Raw genomic sequence first — 23,583 nt, forward strand, 5'->3', positions numbered from 1 at the left:
TATCTTCATTAATGATCTGGAGGATGGTGTGGATTGCACCCTCAGCAAGTTTGCAGATGACACTAAACTGGGAGGAGAGGTAGATACGCTGGAGGGTAGGGATAGGATACAGAGGGCCCTTGACAAATTAGAGGATTGGGCCAAAATAAATCTGATGAGGTTCAACAAGGACAAGTGCAGAGTCCTGCACTTAGGATGGAAGAATCCCATGCACCGCTACAGACTAGGGACCGAATGGCTCGGCAGCAGTTCTGCAGAAAAGGACCTAGGGGTGACAGTGGATGAGAAGCTGGATATGAGTCAACAGTGTGCCCTTGTTGCCAAGAAGGCCAATGGCATTTTGGGATGCATATGTAGGGGCATTGCCAGGAGATCGAGGGATGTGATCGTTCCCCTCTATTTGACATTGGTGAGGCCTCATCTGGAGCACTGTGTCCAGTTTTGGGCCCCACACTACAAGAAGGATGTGGAAAAATTGGAAAGAGTCCAGCGGAGGGCAACAAAAATGATTAGGGGACTGGAACACATGACTTATGAGGAGAGGCTGAGGGAACTGGGATTGTTCAGTCTGCGGAAGAGAAGAATGAGGGGGGATTTGATAGCTGCTTTCAACTACCTGAAAGGGGGTTCCAAAGAGGATGGATCTAGACTGTTCTCAGTGGTAGCTGATGACAGAACAAGGAGTAATGGTCTCAAGTTGCAGTGGGGGAGGTTTAGGTTGGATATTAGGAAAAACTTTTTCACTAGGAGGGTGGTGAAAGACTGGAATGTGTTACCTAGGGAGGTGGTGGAATCTCCTTCCTTAGATATTTTTAAGGTCAGGCTTGACAAAGCCCTGGCTGGGATGATTTAGTTGGAGATTGGTCCTGCTTTGAGCAGGGGGTTGGACTAGATGACCCCCTGAGGTCCCTTCCAATCCTGATATTCTATGAGTATATGATTCTATGATAAGCCTGGTGCACTGGATAATTTAGGTTACGTTTCTCATTACCAATCCTTTTCAACTGACTGTGGGTCACTAGTTTGGATCTGGCTCACTTGAGAAGTGAGAGAAAAATGTTATCTGATAACTGTTTGGCAGTGTACGAGAAATGAGTTTCAGTCCAATTTCCGGTTGGCTGGTATCTACATCATAAAATGCATCACCTCAGTTAGTATCAATTGGCATCCTTGTATGACAGTCTCAGCAAAAAAGCCAGAATGCCAGTGGGCACAGAAACAAAAACCACCTCTCACCCAAGAGTTGGAAATAGTAGGTCAAGAATTACACACATTTGCATGACACCGTGTCATGAATTGCTACTGTGTATCATGTACCAGTTCTGTGGATACATAAGGGTGTGAGCTTCAAATGTGTTTTACAAGCAAGCACTGTATTCACTTAAAAAGCTGAGAATATCATAAACTGTTCTTTAGGGCTCCTTGTTTGCTCACACTGCTAAAGATAAAGTGCCCTTTTCACTGAAAAACTGCAAAGGAATGCATCTTGGTATAACATATGATGAGTGAAGAGTTGTTTAGACTAACAGCTGGAATTTTTTTCAGGATTAGAGGTGTGGGGATGGAACAAGTATGCACCTAGCCAAGCAAAGAGAGACTCTGCCTAGTAACAAATAGTCTTGCAAAAAAGGGGTATCATCCCACAAAAAAAGGAGGTTTTTTTTTGTCAAATCGGTAAAAAAGTGTATAGATATCTAATTATTTATAGGAAAAAGTAATATATGCTGTATTATTGCTACAAGTCTTCATTTTCTTGATTATAATGACATGTTTAATTAAAATAATATTTGTTTTGTTAACAGGTATCCTATATGAATAATTTTAAAAAGCTTCCTGTTTTATGTCTGAGAAGAAAAAAACAACCAGTTTTCTCCATTTCACCCACATTGAGAAAAAAAAAAAAGAATAAACTAGGGCAACATAGAATTCCATGGAGGAAGGGTTAGTAATGTGATCCTTTTGTAATACTATATAAAATAAAAAATCTAACTAACCGTAAATGAGAAAAAGCTACTTGGAAAGATTTTAGCAACCATATTAGTTATTTATTCTAGGTGGGGCTGGTAGTGTCACTTCTAATTAAAGTTGCTTGATACTTCACATTATCAGACCCTATTTTCAGTTGCTTATAACTTTGCCAAACTTTAATTATTCAGGCTAACTTCTTCCATCTGTGTGTCTGACTCAAGCTGTAATTTTTAAAAAAAATTCAATCAAAACAGTTCAGCCATTTGCAAGAATGAGTCTAGGGAGCAATACATTGTCTTGCCTATGTTAAAAAATTCTGGTAACCCTTTCTTTGAACAGCTCTACTGCCCCCATTCTTTGGAACAGGGACTTGAAATTTGGCAGGGGGGTGACCTTTGTGTCAGGAATGTGTCTTTTGTTGCCCCATCAAAAATCCACCAACATTTGGCCAGTTTACAAGTCTTTGGAATATTTTAAGAAATTGTACTTCACACATGCTCTGTGGAGACTTGCTAGAGTTTAACAGCTAAAATCTCTGAAGATTCCATCCTCATTGAGCATACTATGCATGGATGATCCCTGCAGAGCAACGGAGCATTCTCCATCCCCTCACAGCTCCGATGAATGATTGAGCACATTCTCTCCAGCCTAGGTCTATTGGAGCAAAACAGGCCTGTCCCAGTAATGACTGCTCTGAACTGAGGATGGGCCAAACAGTGGAACTGGGAGCACAGAGCCTGCCTCTCCTGTGTTCTCAATGACTTCTCCCAGACAGTGTGGAGGAGGAGGCGATTTGATTCAAATGAAAAGGAGACAAGAGCCAGACCTAGGGTGTTGCAGGGGAAGGCTGGGGGAGTAGAGTTGGACAAGGAGCCTTGGTGGTGTGGACCAGGCCTGGAGGCTCATGGGGGTGGCAGAGACTGGGTCTGGGAATTAGGAGGACTGGCTGGGCAAGAAGACCGAGCCTGGGAACCAGTGGAGAACTCGGGAACAGATCTGGAAAGAGGCTAGAGTGTGGGGGAAGAACTGGCACTGGCTCAGCAAAGAGTTTGGGACAAGGAGCAAGGGGAGGCACGGACAATGAGCCTAGATGAGAAGCCCAGGGAGGGAGACTGGTCTGGGAACCTGACTTTCCCGGTAATTGCTGCTCTGGGTCAGACTGGGGCTGCGCACTGGGAGTGAGAGCAGTAGTCTATTTCTCCTGTGCTCTCAATGACTCTTTTACTCGCACTCTGGCAGTATGGAAGAAGAAGTTGTCTGGTGAGACTGGGACTGGAGGTGAAAGGAAAGAAACGGGCTGGGAGCTGGGAGGAGAGACTGGAATTAGACCTGGAGAGGCTGGGACTGGTTGAGCAAGGAGACTGGGACTGGAATTCAATTTTGCTCTTGGGAACATGGAAATTGTACAATGAACTGGGGGAACTGAGGGGACTGAGAATGTCTGAACAAGGATCCTGGGACCAGAAAACAGTGTGTGAGGGAATGAGAATGAGGGCAGGAGGAAGGGGAAACAGATCTGATAAGGAGTTAGGGTGCAGGAGAAGACTGGGGGATGGCTAGGCAAAGAAACTGGGAGAAGAAGCCAGGGAAAAGAGAGATCAGGGCAACAAACTGAGGATGAGGTAGGTGGGGAGACTGAGACTGGATGAGGAGCCTGAGGAGGGAAGACAAGGAGTGAAAGCCAGTGTGGGAAAAGAGACAGACTGGATGCAGAGCCAGGAGGTAGGAACTGAGACTGGGTGTAGGGAAAGGGAGAAACTGAGAGTGTGTGGGGTGGGGGTGGGGGGGAGAACTGGTACTTGGATAGTGAGGCAACGTGGGGAAACTAGACTAGGTGGTCAAGGATACTGGTATTGGGATGAGAATCCTGAGGGATGGAGATTGGTTAGGCAAGGAAAATGAAACTGGAAAAAGGAGCCAGGGCAGAGACAGAGGCAGGTGGGAGGGGAAAAGGGCAGGAGGGATCAAGCTTAGGGGGAACAGGCAGAAGAATCTGTGCCCACTAGAGCACACTCCCATCGAGAGCTTTAAATAGAACTGAAAATTCCAGAGTTTCACTATTGCTCTGCTGTCAGCAAATATCTCTGAAACCCACTGGCAAAGTGTGTCTCTCATCACCTACTAGTGCTTGTCCATCAGAGCGGTCTGGTGCGACTTTATGTTTGTGTGTCCTTGTCTGTGAGGAGCTTGCTTCTGATGATGAGCTTGGAGAGGTTGAGGGGTTATTTAAAAGCTAGAAGGGGTTCAGGAAAGATTTCTTTCAGGATGGTGTCCACATCGAGCATGGATTGTAGTTGTTCGATGATACTCTGAATGGGTTTCAGTGTGGGGTGGTAGGTGACAACTAAAGGTATGCATTCTCAGAGGGGTGTTTATCTCCATATGAATCAGGTTCTCTTGGGGTATTTCAGTTGCCCATTCCATGATGTGACCTACTTCTCTGGTGGAGTGTTCTTGTTTGGTGAAGGTGGTTTTGGGTGTGTTAAGGTGTATATCCCGGATTTTCTGTTTGGTGCATATTCTGTGGAATTTGAGAGCCTGGCTGTAGATAACAGATTTCTTGGTGTGTTTGGGGTGGTTACTGGATCTATGAAGGTAGGTGCAGTGATCTGTGGGTTTCTTGTATATACTTGTCCATATGGTTCCATTGTTGAAGCTGATCATGGTGTCCAGGAAAGTGGGTGAACACTTTCCACAAAGCGATCACTCTATATCTGACCTATCAGTCCTCATCCTGAAAGAAAACCTACACAACACTTTCAAAAGACAAGCTTGGGAGCTTAAATTCACAGCTTTGCTAGACACTAAAAATCATGGTCTTGATAAAGACATGGGATTTATGGGTTATTTCAAGAACCTGAAACCAACTAACTCCCCTTTTTGTCCTATGTCTGCAGAGGTGCTAATGGGCTACTTCACCTTGAATGGTCCCTTAAAATATGTGCTAACTACTTACACTAAACTATCTGTTTGATCTTGTATTTAGCTGTGACACACTTAGGCTATGTCTACACTATGCAGCTTCTAGCAACACAGCTGTGTCATTACCTCTGTGCCGCTAAAAGGCACACAGTGTAGCCACTGTTTGTCGGCTCGCCTGCTGAGAAAAACTTCTACCCCCAAAGAGTGGCATTAGCTGTGTCAGCAGGAGAGCATTCTTGCCCACAAAACGCTGTTCCCACCAGTGCTTGTCATCTGCAAAACTTTTGTCTTTTGGTGCAGGGGAGGTGTTTTTTAACACCTCTGAAAGACAAACATTTTGTCATTCAGTTGCTAGTAGACATAGCCATTGTGCCTTTCCCAGACCTTAACAAGAGCTCTGTGTAGCTTCAAAGCTTGTCTCTCTCACCAATGTAAGTTGGTCCAATAAAAGATATTACCTCAGCTTCCTTGTCTCTCTTAATATCATAACCTTTAATTTTTATTTGAATGGTGAAATTATGGAGAATATGGTGCCCTCTAACATCAACAATTTTTATCTTCCTCAAACATGGGTTTTCAGGGGACTTTTTTACTCAAAGTCTAATGTCAAGTTTGTAAATTATTTAAAGGACGTTGTCAGTACTTTGACCAGTTGCATTTTGCGGTGCTTCTTATTTTAATAAAAAGAAAAGGAGGACTTGTGGCACCTTAGAGACTAACCAATTTATTAGAGCATAAGCTTTCGTGAGCTACAGCTCACTTCCTCAGATGCATATCGTGGAAACTGCAGCAGGCTTTATATATACACAGAGAATATGAAACAATACCTATTCCCACCCCACTGTCCTGCTGGTAATAGCTTATCTAAAGTGATTTCCAGCACAAATCCAGGTTTTCTCACCCTCCACCCCCCCACACAAATTCACTCTCCTGCTGGTGATAGCCCATCCAAAGTGACAACTCTTTACACAATGTGCATGACAATCAAGCTGGGCTATTTCCTGCATAAATCCAGGTTCTCACATCCCCCCACCCCCATACACACAGAAACTCACTCTCCTGCTGGTAATAGCTCATCCAAACTGACCACTCTTCAAGTTAAAATCCAAGTTAAACCAGAACATCTGGGGGGGGGGGGGGGGTAGGAAAAAACAAGAGGAAACAGGCTACCTTGCATAATGACTTAGCCACTCCAAGTCTCTATTTAAGCCTAAATTAATAGTATCCAATTTGCAAATGAATTCCAATTCAGCAGTTTCTCGCTGGAGTCTGGATTTGAAGTTTTTTTGTTTTAAGATAGCGACCTTCATGTCTGTGATCGCGTGACCAGAGAGATTGAAGTGTTCTCCGACTGGTTTATGAATGTTACAATTCTTGACATCTGATTTGTGTCCATTTATTCTTTTACGTAGAGACTGTCCAGTTTGACCAATGTACATGGCAGAGGGGCATTGCTGGCACATGATGGCATATATCACATTGGTGGATGTGCAGGTGAACGAGCCTCTGATAGTGTGGCTGATGTTATTAGGCCCTGTGATGGTGTCCCCTGAATAGATATGTGGGCACAGTTGGCAACGGGCTTTGTTGCAAGGATAAGTTCCTGGGTTAGTGGTTCTGTTGTGTGGTATGTGGTTGTTGGTGAGTATTTGCTTCAGGTTGCGGGGCTGTCTGTAGGCAAGGACTGGCCTGTCTCCCAAGATTTGTGAGAGTGTTGGGTCATCCTTTAGGATAGGTTGTAGATCCTTAATAATGCGTTGGAGGGGTTTTAGTTGGGGGCTGAAGGTGACGGCTAGTGGCGTTCTGTTATTTTCTTTGTTAGGCTCTGCGATACAACCGCATTTGCTCCAACCCCTCAGACAGAGACAAACACCTACAAGATCTCTGTCAAGCTTTCTTACAACTACAATACCCACCTGCAGAAGTAAAGAAACAGATTGATAGAGCCAGAAGAGTTCCCAGAAGTTACCTACTACAGGACAGGCCTAACAAAGAAAATAACAGAACGCCACTAGCCGTCACCTTCAGCCCCCAACTAAAACCCCTCCAACGCATTATTAAGGATCTACAACCTATCCTAAAGGATGACCCAACACTCTCACAAATCTTGGGAGACAGGCCAGTCCTTGCCTACAGACAGCCCCGCAACCTGAAGCAAATACTCACCAACAACCACATACCACACAACAGAACCACTAACCCAGGAACTTATCCTTGCAACAAAGCCCGTTGCCAACTGTGCCCACATATCTATTCAGGGGACACCATCACAGGGCCTAATAACATCAGCCACACTATCAGAGGCTCGTTCACCTGCACATCCACCAATGTGATATATGCCATCATGTGCCAGCAATGCCCCTCTGCCATGTACATTGGTCAAACTGGACAGTCTCTACGTAAAAGAATAAATGGACACAAATCAGATGTCAAGAATTGTAACATTCATAAACCAGTCGGAGAACACTTCAATCTCTCTGGTCACGCGATCACAGACATGAAGGCCGCTATCTTAAAACAAAAAAACTTCAAATCCAGACTCCAGCGAGAAACTGCTGAATTGGAATTCATTTGCAAATTGGATACTATTAATTTAGGCTTAAATAGAGACTTGGAGTGGCTAAGTCATTATGCAAGGTAGCCTGTTTCCTCTTGTTTTTTCCTACCCCCCCCCCCCAGATGTTCTGGTTTAACTTGGATTTTAACTTGAAGAGTGGTCAGTTTGGATGAGCTATTACCAGCAGGAGAGTGAGTTTCTGTGTGTATGGGGGTGGGGGGATGTGAGAACCTGGATTTATGCAGGAAATAGCCCAGCTTGATTGTCATGCACATTGTGTAAAGAGTTGTCACTTTGGATGGGCTATCACCAGCAGGAGAGTGAATTTGTGTGGGGGGGTGGAGGGTGAGAAAACCTGGATTTGTGCTGGAAATCACTTTAGATAAGCTATTACCAGCAGGACAGTGGGGTGGGAATAGGTATTGTTTCATATTCTCTGTGTATATATAAAGCCTGCTGCAGTTTCCACGATATGCATCTGAGGAAGTGAGCTGTAGCTCACGAAAGCTTATGCTCTAATAAATTGGTTAGTCTCTAAGGTGCCACAAGTCCTCCTTTTCTTTTTGCGAATACAGACTAACACGGCTGCTACTCTGAAACCTGTCTTATTTTAATATAATTGATGATATTTTATTGTATTTAATTGCTCCCCAGTACAACCTACTGCTGCTATTAGTTACTCTGTTAATTCAAGTGGCTAATTTAAGTTACGATTGGTTGTATGCAATGTAGGCTGAGAGCTTTCATAAGAGACTTGTGCAACCACAGTGGTGTGATCATTCCAGGAAATCAAAATAATGTGTATATCTTCTTACTGAACAAAGTCTTTAAAGCATTGTAGACATTTAAAATATCGAGTATACATAAGGAAATGTTGACTCAGTAAGTGATGTGCTAAATAAACACAGGAGGCCACTCTGTCTGCCTTATATGTATGTCGGGAGTCCCTCTTAATGAAAATAATGATTTCAAGAAAAGTATTTTTGAATTCTCACATACCTCAAAGAGTAAGAGAACATCCTAGTAGACATACTGAACTATTCCTGTTGACATAGTCAAAGGATTATTGTATTGAGGATGGCAGGGGGAAAAATATCTGAAATATGAGACATGAGCTTGATCTACATTATTTGCCACAAATCTTAGGTAAAACTCATGTATTTTTTCACTGACATATAGCTATATATTCTTCAAAAGGAAACTTCATGTAAACATTTCTCTTGTTTTCATCCACAAAAACCCCTTTTCAGGTTGAAAAGAGAGAATGTTTATGTTTACCTCTTATATGATTATGATAACAAAAATGATTCTGTAAAATGACATTTTGGTGTTTGATATTTATTCTCCTTAAGTCACTCTGTAACAAATTTGCTCAATTTTCAAATCAAAACAAGATTTTTTTAAACTGACAGCACTTCAAGTGTCTTGAAATCAAGCCATTTTCTTTTTACCCTCATACATTGTCAACACATAAATATTCTATATTCAGCATATGTCTTGCTTTGCAAGATGATGCATGAGGCAGAACAAAATATAGCATGCTCCTATGCAACTAGTGCATATTGGCTCTGCAGTTCTTATAGTACTAAAAGTTATTTTATCTGTAAATGAAGCAATGTGACTGGCACTCATGTAAGAAGTGGATTTGATCAGAAAACAGGTAAAACAAAAAATTCTTTTGTGACCATGGCTATTTTGCAAATGCAATTATTGCATAAAAATAACATGAAGTCCTTAAATGAAAGCCACAAAGGCCAAAAAATTCACTTCATGCTTCTTACTATGTTCCTTGGCACTGTAAAGCTCTGAGGGAGTGCATGAGCTGAACATAGAATCATAGAACTGGAAGGGATCTTGAGCGGTCATCTAGTCCAGTCCCCTGAACTCAAGGCTGGACTAAGTACTATCTCTAGACCATCTGTAACAGGGGTTTGTCCAACCTGCTCTTAAAAATCTCCAATGATGGAGATTCCACAACCTTCCTATGTAATTTATTCAAATGATTAACTATTCTGACAGTTAGGAAGTTTTTCCTAATGTCCAGCCTAAACCTCCCTTGCTGCAATTTAAGCCCATTGCTTCTTATCCTATCCTCAGAGGTTAAGAAGAACAATTTTTCTCCCTCCTCTTTGTAACAATCTTTTATGTGCTTGAAAACTGTTATTGTGTCCTCTCTCAGTCTTCTCTTCTCCAGACTAAACAAAGCCAATTTTTTCAATCTTCCCTCATAGGTCATGTTTTCTAGACCTTTAATCATTTTTGTTGTTCTTCTCTGGACTTTCTCCAATTTGTGTACATCTTTCCTGAAATGTGGCACCCAGAACTGGACACAATTCTCCAGTTGAGGCCTAATCAGCATTGAGTAGAGCGGAAAAAGTATTTCTCGTGTCTTGCTTACAATACTCCTGCTAATACATCCCAGAATGATGTTTGCTTTTTTTGCAACAGCATTACACTGTTGACTCATACTTAGCTTGTGATCCACTGTGACCCCCAGAACCCTTTCCGCAGTACTCCTTCCTAGGCAGTTGTTTCCCATTTTGTATGTATGCAACTGATTTTTCCTTCCTAAGTGGAGTACTTTGCATTTGTCCTTATCAAATTTCATCCTGTTTACTTCAGACCATTTCTCTAGTTTGTCCAGATCATTTTGAATTATAATCCTATCCTTCAAAGCACTGACAATCCCTCCCAGCTTGGTATCATCCGCAAACTTTATAAGTGTACTCTCTATGCCATTATCTAAATCAGTGGATCCCAAACTTGTTCCGCCACTTGTGCAGGGAAAGCCCCTGACAGGACGGGATGGTTTGTTTACCTGCCGTGTCCACAGGTTCAGCCGATTGTGGCTCCCACTGGCTGCGATTCGCTGCTCCAGGCCAATGGTAGCTGCTGGAAGCGGTGGCCAGTATGTTCCTCAGCCCACGCCGCTTCCAGCAGCTCCCATTGGCCTGGAGCAGCGAACCATGGCCACTGGGAGCCACAATTGGCCGAACCTGCGGACATGGCAGGTAAACCAACTGGCCCGGCCCGCCAGGGGCTTTCCCTGCACAAGCGGCGGAACAAGTTTGGGAACCACTGATCTAAATCATTGATGAAGATATTGAACAGAACTGGACCCAGAACTGATCGCTGCGGGACCCCATTCGTTATGCCCTTCCAGCATGACTGTGAAACACTGGTAACTGCTCTCTGCGAACAACTTTCCAACCAGTTATGCACCCACCTTATAGTAGATCCATCTAGGTTGTATTTCCCTGGTTTGTTTATGAGAAGGTCATGCGAGACAGTATTGAAAGCCTTACTAAAGTCAAGTTATACCACATCTACCCCTTCCCCCTCGATCCACAAGGCTTGTTACCCTGTCAAAGAAAGCTATCAGGTTGGTTTGACATGAGTTGTTCTTGACAAATCCATGCTGACTGTTATTTATCAGCTTACTATCTTCTAGCTATTTGCAAATTGATATCTTAATTATTTGCTCCATTATCTTTCTGGGTACAGTAGTTAAGCTGACTGGTCTGTAATTCCCTGGGTTGTCCTTATTTCACTTTTTATAGATGGGCAGTATATTTGCCATTTTCCAGTCTTCTGGAATGTCTCCCATCTTCCATGACTTTTCAAAGATAATTGCTAATGGCTCAGATATCTTCTCAGTCAGCTCCTTGAGTATTCTAGGATGCATATCATCAGGCCCTGGTGATTTGAAGATATCTAACCTGTCTAAATAATTTTTGACTCGTTCTTTCCCTATTTTAGACTCTGATCCAATCTCATTTTCACTGGCATTCACTATGTTAGACGTCCCATCACCAGCAACCTTCTTGGTGGAAACCGAAACAAAGAAGTGATTAAGCACCTCTGCCATTTCCACATTTTCTGTTATTGTCTTTCCCCCCTCATTGAGTAATGGGCCTACTGTTTTGTAAACATTTTCACATAAATAAAACGAATGACAATATTTGAACATGTATTATACTCAGTGTATAAAAGGGAGGAATAATTTGTTGTGGATGTGAATATAGAAGATGAAGTACCCAATTGAATATGACTGATATTTAATTTTAAGAGACACCGTGAAATACAGGTAGAGCAAGGGATATATTTTTAAAAATCAGAATGAAAATTGATATTATTTATAATAATATTATTCAACTGTTACATTATTTTATGCTGTGATTTTTTTTAATGTCAGTAGGTTAAAAAAATCTGCCTTTAAAAAGGTAGCAGGTATAGGAACTTGTGAAACTTTCAAAAATATCATAATTTTCTTTGGACAAGTAATAGAGCAGGGTGCTGATCTAAAACTTATTAAAGTAAATTGAAAGATTCCGACTGAATTCATTGAGGGGTTTGATTAGGCTCCAAAAAGAATAGTAGCTGATTTTTAAGTTGGCACTTACTACTATTATTATTAAATATTTAAAAACTTTTGCCCAGCCATTTTGACACAATAAAAAGCAGTCTATTAGACTTAACTCTGAGCCTTTGCTTATCATTATTAGGTGTGTTGAACAAACAAATTTTGGCAGATGATAATACTGTGCTGATATGACAAGATAATTTAAAGTCTTATTTCAAAGTAATCTAATATTTAATTCAAACTCACAAGAGGATAGATTGACTTAAATAGGACATTTATCATCCGTAGATATTAAAATCTAATAAAGAGTCTGAAAAATAAGAAATAGTAAATTTTTATAATCAAATATGCATCACAGATTAAATATTGCATTCTTTGTATCATAGGTTTCTTGGACGTGGAGAAACCTAATATGGAGGAGCAGGTAGAAACTAAATTTAGGCTTTCAGTTTGTAAAGCTGCTTTTCATTCAGTGAAGGAGAAGCTGATGATATTTCAAAAGAAAGAGGAAGAAATTTGGCATGCCGTACACCCGTTTCATTCTCTTGTTCATCCTGCTCCACAGCTTAAAGCTGTGAATCACCCAGTAAGTATAGAGAAGAGGATTTTTGCTAGAATGTATGGATCTGTAAGACTTGGACCATTTTATGTTATTGATAAAGCCTACAGAGAGAGTAAGAGATGTGAGATCCAAACTAAAAAGATACGTGGGGTTATGCAGATGCAAATTGCCAAAGGTGAAACTGACTACTGTATTAAGGGTTTTCTTGAGGAGAAAAAGAATGGTGTTCAGAAAAGATGCAAAGAAGAAGATATTAGAATTCAAGAAGCTTTACAACAACATCAATTGAGAAGATCAGGATTTATTGAAAAAGTAAGGCAAAGGCATGCTCAGTTTTTAGAAACCAAGAACCAGAAAGCATCAGAGTATTCATTAATTCAAGACTTCAGCATTCAGCATGCTTCTTTGACACAGAGTTTGTTTAGACTTGACAGATTGAGGAAAAGTGAGGAAACCCTGAAGGAAAGAAAAAGCATTGTTAAGGAAAACAAAGAAGATATGGAAAAATGGAAGGAGCTGATTAAAAATTTTCAGGAGCAGAGGTATGTTTCTCTTAATATTCAGTGTTATAATATGAATGCTGGATTGGATGTGGATCATTTTTCTAGATTGAAATACATCCATATGCTAGAATGTTTTGGATGCTTTTTTGTAGAATAAACAGAAACACAAATAAATCACATCCTTGCTCAGTTCCAAAAACAGATCAAATATCAGAGTTACAGTATTGTAAACAAAGTGTTCCTCTAGAAGTGGAACCACAAAATCAAGGGGAACTTCAAGTACAACCTTAATACCTCACTTAGCCAATCGTGTCCCTTGCACTGAATCTGAGCACAAGTGCTAGGTACATGTACTGGGTACTTGGGAAGGTGGGGAGACCTCAGGCCTGAAGTGGCCTGTATAGTGTTTTGTTTGCCTCCCATAGGGAAAATCGAACAGATCCACAAAGTAGTGGAATTCAGAGCCACCTTTCTCAGCTCACCCAACTCTGCAGCAGCGTGAAAGTTCCCTGTGTGCACCACCTTCCATGGCTAAGGAGGACAGGGCAGGATTTGTCCATTTACATAAAGTGAGGACAGCGACCATAACCACATTTCAACACTAACATGATTTTTTTAAGGGAATATTCCACAAAATAAAACATTGGGGGTTTTTTTTGTCCACAAAAATAAAGCAGACAGTACATTATTCTTACTATGCAGCATCACCTGTGCTGGATTATACTGTCAAAAGTCTATAGAAAGCAAACAAAAAGCATCAAAGTATTCATTAGTCCAAGACTTCACCATTGTGGTTAAGATTTCTCATTCTTTTCTTTGAGACTTTGCACAGTAGAAAATGTATGCTTGTGTAATCATGCCCTGTTCAGATAAGACACAACAGCAACCTTTTTGTCTCACGATGCAGTGTCTTTGTGTGTAGCACAATGCCATGTTATTTTTACTAAGGTGCAAATAAATCTTTAACAGTTTATTGCCCAAGACAATTTTGGGGCAAAAAAACTGAATCGAGAATGTCAATGCATTCCTTAGAATTCAGCTTGATACAATTTGGAATAGATGAGCCTTGAACCATGAAAATTAGGATTTTGTAAATGTATGGCAAAAGTAAATTCTATTGTGCAATATAACTATTCTGCACACATAGTAACTGCATTTTTCAGGCAATTACTTTATCTATTTTAAAGTATTTTTTCCAAATCCCTAAAGACACCTATTCACATTAAAGCATAGCTCTGCTCTGAAAAATGACTTGTGAGGGTCCATGTTTGTTAGCTTCCAATGACATCCATATGAAATATGCTTAATTTACAGTAAAAATGTTTTTCTTTAACTACAAGCACAACCTCCAATCTGAGAAGTGAGTGAGCCAATTTCCATGTTTCCCACAAACAAAAGTTCTGCAAGCCGTATTAAACCCCCAGTTGCACCTGTGTAACCTTATTGTCTCAAATTATGCCATTAGTGACAGCTGAGCAATTCCATTGTCTTCAATGGGTTTACACTTGTGTAACTGATTGGAAATTTAGTAAATGATTGTGTTGATGATGCATGCACAAGATGGAATAGAATCTAGCTCTCTCCCTCTTAGTTATTGGCTTTGCCATGCTAAGGGGAATAAAAAGCAATAATGGAATGAATAGACCAGATCTATTCTACAGAACAATCTGGACTGCTTGGTAAAATGGGCTCACTTGAACAACGTGCATTTTAATATAACCACTGTGTACACCTAAGAACAAAGAGGTATAGGTCACACTTACACGATGGAGGACTGGATTCTGGAAAACAGTGACTCTGAAAATGACTTCAAGGTCGTGATGGATACCCAACTAGAATCATAGACTATCAGGGTTGGAAGGGACCTCAGGAGGTCATCTAGTCCAACCCCCTGCTCAAAGCAGGACCAAACCCCAATTAAATCATCCCAGCCAGGGCTTTGTCAAGCCTGACCTTAAAAACTTCTAAGGAAGGAGATTCTACCACCTCCCTAGGTAACGCATTCCAGTGTTTCACCACCCTCCTAGTGAAAAAGTTTTTCCTAATATCCAACCTAAACCTCCCCCACTGCAACTTGAGACCATTGCTCCTTGTCCTGTCATCTTCTACCACTGAGAATAGTCTAGAACCATCTTCTTTGGAACCACCTCTCAGGTAGTTGAAAGCAGCTATCAAATCCCCCCTCATTCTTCTCTTCTGCAGACTAAACAATCCCAGTTCCCTCAGCCTTTCCTCATAAGTCATGTGTTCCAGACCCCTAATCATTTTTGTTGCCCTTCGCTGGACTCTCTCCAGTTTTTCCACATCCTTCTTGTAGTGTGGGGCCCAAAACTGGACACAGTACTCCAGATGAGGCCTCACCAATGTCGAATAGAGGGGAACGATCACGTCCCTCGATCTGCTGGCTATGTCCCTACTTATACATCCCAAAATGCCATTGGCCTTCATGGCAACAAGGGCACACTGTTGACTCATATCCAGCTTCTCATCCACTGTCACCCCTAGGTCCTTTTCCGCAGAACTGCTGCCTAGCCATTCGGTCCCTAGTCTGTAGCGGTGCTTTGGATTCTTCCGTCCTAAGTGCAGGACCCTGCACTTATCCTTGTTGAACCTCATCAGATTTCTTTTGGCCCAATCCTCCAATTTGTCGAGGGCCCTCTGTATCCTATCCCTACCTGCCACCGTATCTACCACTCCTCCTAGTTTAGTATCATCTGCAAATTTGCTGAGAGTGCAATCCACACCATCCTCCAGATCATTTATGATGATTTACAAAACCGGCCCCAGGACTGACCCTTGGGGCACTCCACTTGATACCAGCTGCCATCTAGACATGGAGCCATTGATCACTAGCCGTTGATCCCGACAATCTAGCCAACTTTCTACCCACCTTGTAGTGTATTCATCCAGCCCATACTTCTTTAACTTGCTGACAAGAATACTGTGGGAGACCGTGTCAAAAGCTTTGCTAAAGTCAAGAAACAATACATCCACTGCTTTCCCTTCATCCACAGAACCAGTAATCTCATCATAGAAGGCGATTAGATTAGTCAGGCATGACCTTCCCTTGGTGAATCCATGCTGACTGTTCCTGATGACTTTCCTCTCGTGTAAGTGCTTCAGGATTGATTCCTTGAGGACATGCTCCATGATTTTTCTGGGGACTGAGGTGAGGCTGACTGGCCTGTAGTTCCCAGGATCCTCCTTCTTCCCTTTTTTAAAGATGGGCACTACATTAGCCATTTTCCAGTCGTCCGGGACTTCCCCCGATCGCCATGAGTTTTCAAAGATAATGGCCAATGGCTCTGCAATCACAGCCGTCAACTCCTTTAGCACTCTCGGATGCAACGCATCCGGCCCCATGGACTTGTGCACGTCCAGATTTTCTAAATAGTCCCTTACCACTTCTTTCTCCACAGAGGGCTGGCCACCTACTCCCCATGCTGTGTTGCCCAGCACAGCAGTCTGGGAGCTGACCTTGTTCGTGAAGACAGAGGCAAAGAAAGCATTGAGTACATTAGCTTTTTCCACATCCTCTGTCACTAGGTTGCCTCCCTCATTCAGTAAGGTGCTCACACTTTCCTTGGCTTTCTTCTTGTTGCCAACATACCTGAAGAAACCCTTCTTGTTACTCTTAACATCTCTTGCTAGCTGCAGCTCCAGGTGTGATTTGGCCCTCCTGATTTCATTCCTACATGCCCGAGCAATATTTTTATACTCTTCCCTGGTCATTTGTCTAATCTTCCACATCTTGTAAGCTTCTTTTTTATGTTTAAGATCCGCAAGGATTTCACTGTTAAGCCAAGCTGGTCGCCTGCCATATTTACTATTCTTTCAACACATCGGGATGGTTTGTCCCTGTAACCTCAATAGGGTTTCTTTGAAATACAGCCAGCTCTCCTGGACTCCTTTCCCCCTCATGTTATTCCCCCAGGGGATCCTACCCATCAGTTCCCTGAGGGAGTCGAAGTCTGCTTTCCTGAAGTCCAGGGTCCGTATTCTGCTGCTTCCCTTTCTTCCCTATGTCAGGATCCTGAACTTGACCAACTCATGATCACTGCCTCCCAGATTCCCATCCACTTTTGCTTCCCCTACTAATTCTTCCCGGTTTGTGAGCAGCAGGTCAAGAAAAGCTCTCCCCCTAGTTGGCTCCTCCAGAACTTGCACCAGGAAATTGTCCCCTACATTTTCCAAAAACTTCCTGGATTGTCTGTGCACCGCTGTAGTGCTCTCCCAGCAGATATCAGGATGATTAAAGTCGCCCATGAGAACCTGGGTGTGCGATCTAGTACCTTCTGCGAGTTGCCGGAAGAAAGCCTCATCCACCTCATCCCCCTGGTCCGGTGGTCTATAGCAGACTCCCACCACTACATCACTCTTGTTGCTCACACTTCTAAACTTAATCCAGAGACACTCAGGTTTTTCTGCAGTTTCATACCAGAGCTCTGAGCAGTCATACTGCTCCCTTACATACAGTGCTACTCCCCCACCTTTTCTGCCCTGCCTGTCCTTCCTGAACAGTTTATAACCATCCATGACAGTACTCTAGTCATGTGAGTTATCCCAGCAAGTCTCTGTTATTCCAATCACGTCATAATTCCTTGCCTTCACCAGGACCTCCAGTTCTCCCTGCCTGTTTCCAAGGCTTTGTGTATTTGTATATAGGCACTTAAGATAACCTGCTGATCGCCCCTCATTCTCAGTATGAGGTAGGAGCCCTCCCCTCACAGACGTTCCTGCCTGTGCTTCCTCCGGGTATTCTGCTTGCCCACTTACCTCAGGGCTTTGGTCTCCTTCCCCCAGTGAACCTAGTTTAAAGCCCTCCTCGCAAAGATGGTTAGCCAGCCTGCTCGCAAAGATGCTCTTCCCTCTCTATTTTAGGTGGAGCCTGTCTCTGCCCAGCACTCCTTCTTCATGGAACACCATCCCATGGTCAAAGAATCCAAAGCCTTCTCTCCGACACCACCTGCGTAGCCATTCGTTGACTTCCACGATTTGACGGTCCCTACCCCGGCCTTTTCCTTCCACGGGGAGGATGGACGAGAACACCACTTGCTCCTCAAACTCCTTTATCCTTCTTCCCAGAGCCACGTAGTCCGCAGTGATCCGCTCAAGGTCATTCCTGGCAGTATCATTGGTGCCCACATGGAGAATTAGGAAGGGGTAGCGATCCGAGGGCTTGATGAGTCTCGGCAGTCTCTCCGTCACATAGCGAATCTTAGCCCCTGGCAAGCAGCAGACTTCTCTGTTTTCCCGGTCAGGGCGGCAGATAGGTGACTCAGTCCCCCTGAGGAGAGAGTCCCCGACCACCACCACCCACCTCCTTCTTTTGGGAGTGGTGGTCATGGAACCCCCAACCTTAGGACAGCGCATCTCATGCCTTCCAACCAGCGGAGTCTCCTTCTGCTTTCTTCCCCCGGATCATGAACTGATCATGAGCTCCCAGTGTGATGTGGTGGAAAGGGTTCAGAAATAAACGACAAGGATGATTCAAGGTTTGAAAAACCTGCCAAACAGTGAGAGGCTCAAGAAGCACAATCTATTTAGTTTCTCCAAGAGAAGATTTAGGTAACTTGATCGCGATTTGTAAGTACCTATATGTGGGGAAGATTTCTGATCAGGCTCTTTAATCTAGCAGACAAAGTTATAACTAGATCTAGTGTCTGATGCTAGACAAAGTCAGACTAAAAATAAGATACAGCTTTTTAACAATTAGATTAATTTGCCATTGGAACAACTTACTTAGGGATGTAGTGGATTCTCCATCACATGAAGTCTTTAAATCAAGATTGGATGTCTGTGTTCTAGATCAGACAGAAATTATGGTCTTGATACAGAAGTTACTGGAAGAAAATTTGTTGTGTGGTGCAGGAGATCAGATTAGATGATCAAAATAGTCCTTTTTGGCTGTCAAATCTGTGAATCAGTAAATGCTTATTTTTGTCTCTAAAGTTAGCAGATGTGATGTGATTACACATCAGAAGTAGATCTGGTGGTGTCATTTTATTACTTAGCCAAAGAGGTAGTTCATGGCCTAAATTTGGTCCACATACAGTACCATCTCAGGCAGTAGTCTGGACTGACCTCTTGGTGCCGACATTTGTGCACAAGGTGCTGATGACCCTGGCACCCATGACCAGTGCTGAAAGCTATGGTACAGATTCTCCCACCACTGATTTCTTAGCATCAATGTTGTTTTTGATACTCAGTGATGTTGCAGTGACAGTGAAACCTGATTCACCACAATTGTCCTCAGTTGTGGGACTGCCCTGCACTTACGTATCAACTACCAGTAATGTTATGGTATTAGTGAACTCTTCCGCTCCCGTGGTGGAAGGGTGGGGAAACTTAAGCTCACCCTAGAATTCTGAATAGGGTAAAGCCGCCATTAGAGGAGGAGTACTCATTTTCTTTCTACCCTTCTGAGTATAGTAAGGAGGTATCCTCCACCTGCTCATCTTGTTCCCATTTGTATGACCCCTACTGATCTGACAGGGAATCTAAGAGCCGTCACTATAGTCACAGACCTATGAAATCTTGGAGAGAGCACATACCTTGGTATCTACCTCTCTGGCCCCAGCCTTTTACACCTAACTAGTGCTAAATTTCCTTCTTTTATGAAACTTCGTAGAGTTGCTCAAGAGGAGAAGCTGCCACAGCTCTCACTATACCACATGAAGAACAGGAAAGTGATGAAGAACACCTGCTGAGGAAAAGTTCTTGATCCCAACAAATATCTCCTCTTCCTCACTGGATTAGGATCTGAGCTGCCAAGGAAGAAGGGCAATGCAGAAGGCCTTCTACCTTTTCCTCCTCTACTGCACACTGTGTTCATTTCATAATAGCAAATTTTATGGCATCAAAGCCATAAATAACCTTTGAACATTATATAGTTTTTCCCACCACATCCACCCTTCTTAGGCAACCGCTGTTTTATTGTTGAGAGGCCTGGAATGGAATTACCTCAAACCACACCATTTTAGAGATTGTCAGTGTAGGGTATTCCATTCAATCCCCGTCCCTTCCTAGTCCAACCCCTTCCTTCTCCCTCTTTAAGGATCCCTCTCATGAGATGTTAAGACAAGTAGTGGACTCTCTTCTAAATCTTGGAGTAGTGGAAGATGTGCCCCTGGAGTTCAGAGGGATGGGGCTTTACTTTCCTTATTTTCTAACTTGGAAGAAGAAAGAGATCTGGAATCTAGTCCTCGATTTGAGATTTCTCAACAAGTCAAAGTAGAAAAAAATCAATGGTTTGGGTTTTTTTATTTAAATTTGATTTTTTATTGAAAATACATAGTTTTAAAAATAAAATAAACTTATTGAAAATTAACTGAAATTATGACAACCTATGTCAAAGACTAAACATATTATAATTGATTACAATTATTTAAGTTAATTTAAAAATCATATCAAGCAGTCCATGTTTGTTGTCAAATTTTAAAGAAAGTCAAACCTCCAAACTAGTGGAGGTCAATAGGTAAGCACCTAAAACCAGATTTTGTTAAAGTGCAAAACCACCTTTTGACATCAGAGGCCTCTACTACAGGTACAGAGAGAATATTTTCTTTATTTGAGTTTATTTAGTTAGCTCAGTTCAATGACTAGTACATGCAGAGTTAAGAAACCAACTGGGAATTGAGAAAGCAGGAATGCTTGTTTTTCTTTTCCAATCTCTGAATTAAAAACCCAAAGCGTGAGAGGATGAGATCTACTCATTTTAAACTCTTGAAGGATATGGTACCTGGAAACAATGAGTTCAGGTCACTAACTACAGATAATACTTCCTTTGTTTAAAAAAAATAATTTTGTTTTGATAACCTTTTTGTTAAACTTTTTTTCTTATGTATCCAGCATAGTTAAATAATAATAAATAGTCACAGACCTATGAAATCTTGGAGAGAGCACATACCTTGGTATCTACCTCTCTGGCCCCAGCCTTTTACCCCTAACTAGTGCTAAATCTTGGAGAGAGCACATACCTTGGTATCTACCTCTCTGGCCCCAGCTACCTAAATAATAAAAATACCATTTTAAAATTCTGTTTTGGTTCATTTTTAACTAAATTCTAATTTCCATCAAAATAGAGCTTGACACAAATCACAAGAAAAATTAATGCTCATTAGCAAATGACAAATGCATCACTGACCATTTTCTAACATATTAGAAATGTAAAAATTAAGAAAGTGAATAAATGTAAATTGTCATCTTATTGCTTAAATAAATAGTATAGATAGATATAATGTATGCTTTAACAAAAAGAAGCACCAAATATAGTATAAATGCTATTTTGAATTGCAAATCAACATGTTTTAAAGGTTACCAACCAGTGAGAATCAACCTTTCTTTAGGAAATAACTAAAAAGTACAAATGCAAAACAAGATTAAAATTGATTATTTATATCAAGGTTTCCTGCTTGCTGATTTAAGCCATGATTAAAATTGATTATTTAAATCACTGATTTAAATCAATCCACCCTGCAACAGTTTCATCTGTCATTTCAAATGCAGGATGATAAGGTTGGCCTCTATAATCCAATTATTAAATTCCCAAATCCCTATCCCTGCTTCCTGGCTCACTATTTTACAAGACACTTACTTTACATATCAGTTCAACTGACACACACAAAATACCTGAGATTCCAAGTGGGAGCATCTATCAGTAGAGAGTTTTGCTCTTTGTCTTTCATCAGCACCAAAGGTGTTCACCAAGTGATTGGCAGTTGTGGTGGCTCACAGAAGGAGACAAGGGATCCAGGTATATCTGTACATTAACGATTAACTCATTTGAGGAAAATCACCACGGCAGGTGAACTATTCAGGTCACCTAATTCCACATCTTTCCACTACTCTGAGTCTCAGGACCACACTGTTGCCAACGCAGAGAACAGTTCATGGGGCAGTGCTAAATTCCACACCAGCAAGGGCTTATCTACCACAGGAAAGATTCAAGACCACGGTAGAAAAATGAGGAGTACTTTTGGCACCTTAGAGACTAACAAATTTATTTGGGCATAAGCTTTTGTGGGCTAAAACCCACTTCATCGGTTTCATCAGCAGCTTATATGCTTATCCAGAAACATCTGGAAGAGTATGTCTCAGGCTTTTGGATGTGGCCTCATAAAGTAACTGTGGTTCTTCAAGAAATGTTGTCCACATTCCAGACTCTTCAGACTCTTGGAATCAGTCCGAAGATTCCACGACTCTTTCCTTGCTACTGGGTAGCCCTATGCCATCTGGATTCTGTATTGGTGAAGGAATTGAAGGACGATTGAGCATGCTTTCCCCTTTATGCCCTTGTTATAAATTCTCTGTTCAAGATTTGTATAGGCAAAACTCCCATTAGGAATTTTGCCTAAGTAAGGATTTCAGGATTGGGCCCTAAATTAATGCCAGCATGTGTGCACTTCTTCAAAGAAAAGTAATTATGTTGTTTTTTAGATTGGATTTGGGGTTTTTGTTTGTTTTGGGTGGAATGTTTTTTCTGTACAGAGGTGAAAAAAAAAGATCTACATTGTGTGTGGACTGGGGAACCCTACTTTATGCACCATACCTAGAGGCTTAATTGATTTATTTTATACATTTCCTTAAAACTATACTGGCCTCTTTTGGAAGCTAAGTTGTCCACTGATGTTCAGTTGGATGAAATGTACAATGGTCAAATTATAAACCACATAAATTGGGTTGATAATAGAGATAGTTGGAGACTTTTAACCACAGCTATACTGCTTAATCACGTTTAAAAACTAGAGCATAATGCAACATTCTAAATAAGTGCAAGTTTTGATAGTTTGACCATGAGGATTCCTCATAAACAGGACAATACCTACTCTTTTTGAGTGTCTTTTTAACTTCACTGATAGCAGAATCCCTCCACTGGCATGGAATCCAAATAAAGGTGCTCTGTGCAAGTGGAGTGCAGTAAGGTTTAAGAAGGTAAAATTCATAATTTGCAGCTGTGAGTGATGCTATTGCAGTCTTTGTGGTTACTGTTCCTATGGCCTGGAAGAGTTAGTCGCAGCCACTTTGTGCTCATGGTGTTCAGTGCTGGGACTGTTTGTAAGTGTGAATCCTGTGGCACCATTCCTGGCCTACCAATGTCATAGCATTCTGTATTAGCCTGTGGAATTGGTACAGAGACCCTGTCCATGGCTCTCAGCCCTGTGCACAGCCCCCTCTGTGGTGTCTTTGCTCCTGTGCAGAATTTAAGTCGTGCAGAGCAGTGGTTCTCAACCTACTGTACCCCTTTCAGCTCACTTAAAGACTACTTGCTTACAAAATCAGACATAAAAATACAAAAGTGTCACAGCACACTATTACTAAAAAGTTGCTTATTTTCTCATTTCTACCATATAATAAATATACTTGAGCCTGTTTTTCACTTGTGAGCCCTGCCATACTGGGAGGCAGTGAAGTGACAGCAACCATTAAGTTTTTCTCCACACTGAGTCTATTCCTACTCTCTGGGCCAGAATTAGGGGGTGGCCGGCAAGGCAATTCCCCAGGGCCCCATGCCACAGGGAGCCCTGCAAAGCTAAGTTGCTCGGGCTTTGGCTTCAGCCCAGGTGGCAGAGCTCAGGCTTCAGCTTTCTGCCCTGGGCCCCAGCACATCTAACTCCGGCCCTGGAGACCCCATAAAAACGAACTTGCGACCCACTTTGGGACTGTGACCCAGTTTGAGAACCCCGATATAGTATATAGAACAGTATAA

General features: G+C 42.0%; 1 protein-coding gene across 1 annotated transcript in view; it reads left to right on the plus strand.

Moving 5' to 3' along the window:
* Window positions 1–23,583, plus strand: part of LRRIQ3 (leucine rich repeats and IQ motif containing 3) — a 102,387-nt gene that overhangs the window by 61,113 nt on the left and 17,691 nt on the right. The window contains exons 7-8 of the mRNA XM_084637184.1: window positions 1,803–1,941; window positions 12,197–12,914. Of these exons, the coding sequence (XP_084493310.1) occupies window positions 1,803–1,941; window positions 12,197–12,914 (857 nt within the window). The remainder of the gene's footprint in view (window positions 1–1,802; window positions 1,942–12,196; window positions 12,915–23,583) is intronic.

The sequence above is a fragment of the Lepidochelys olivacea genome (assembly GCF_965140295.1).
Source record: "Lepidochelys olivacea isolate rLepOli2 genome assembly, chromosome: 8".
NCBI lineage: Eukaryota > Metazoa > Chordata > Testudines > Cheloniidae > Lepidochelys > Lepidochelys olivacea.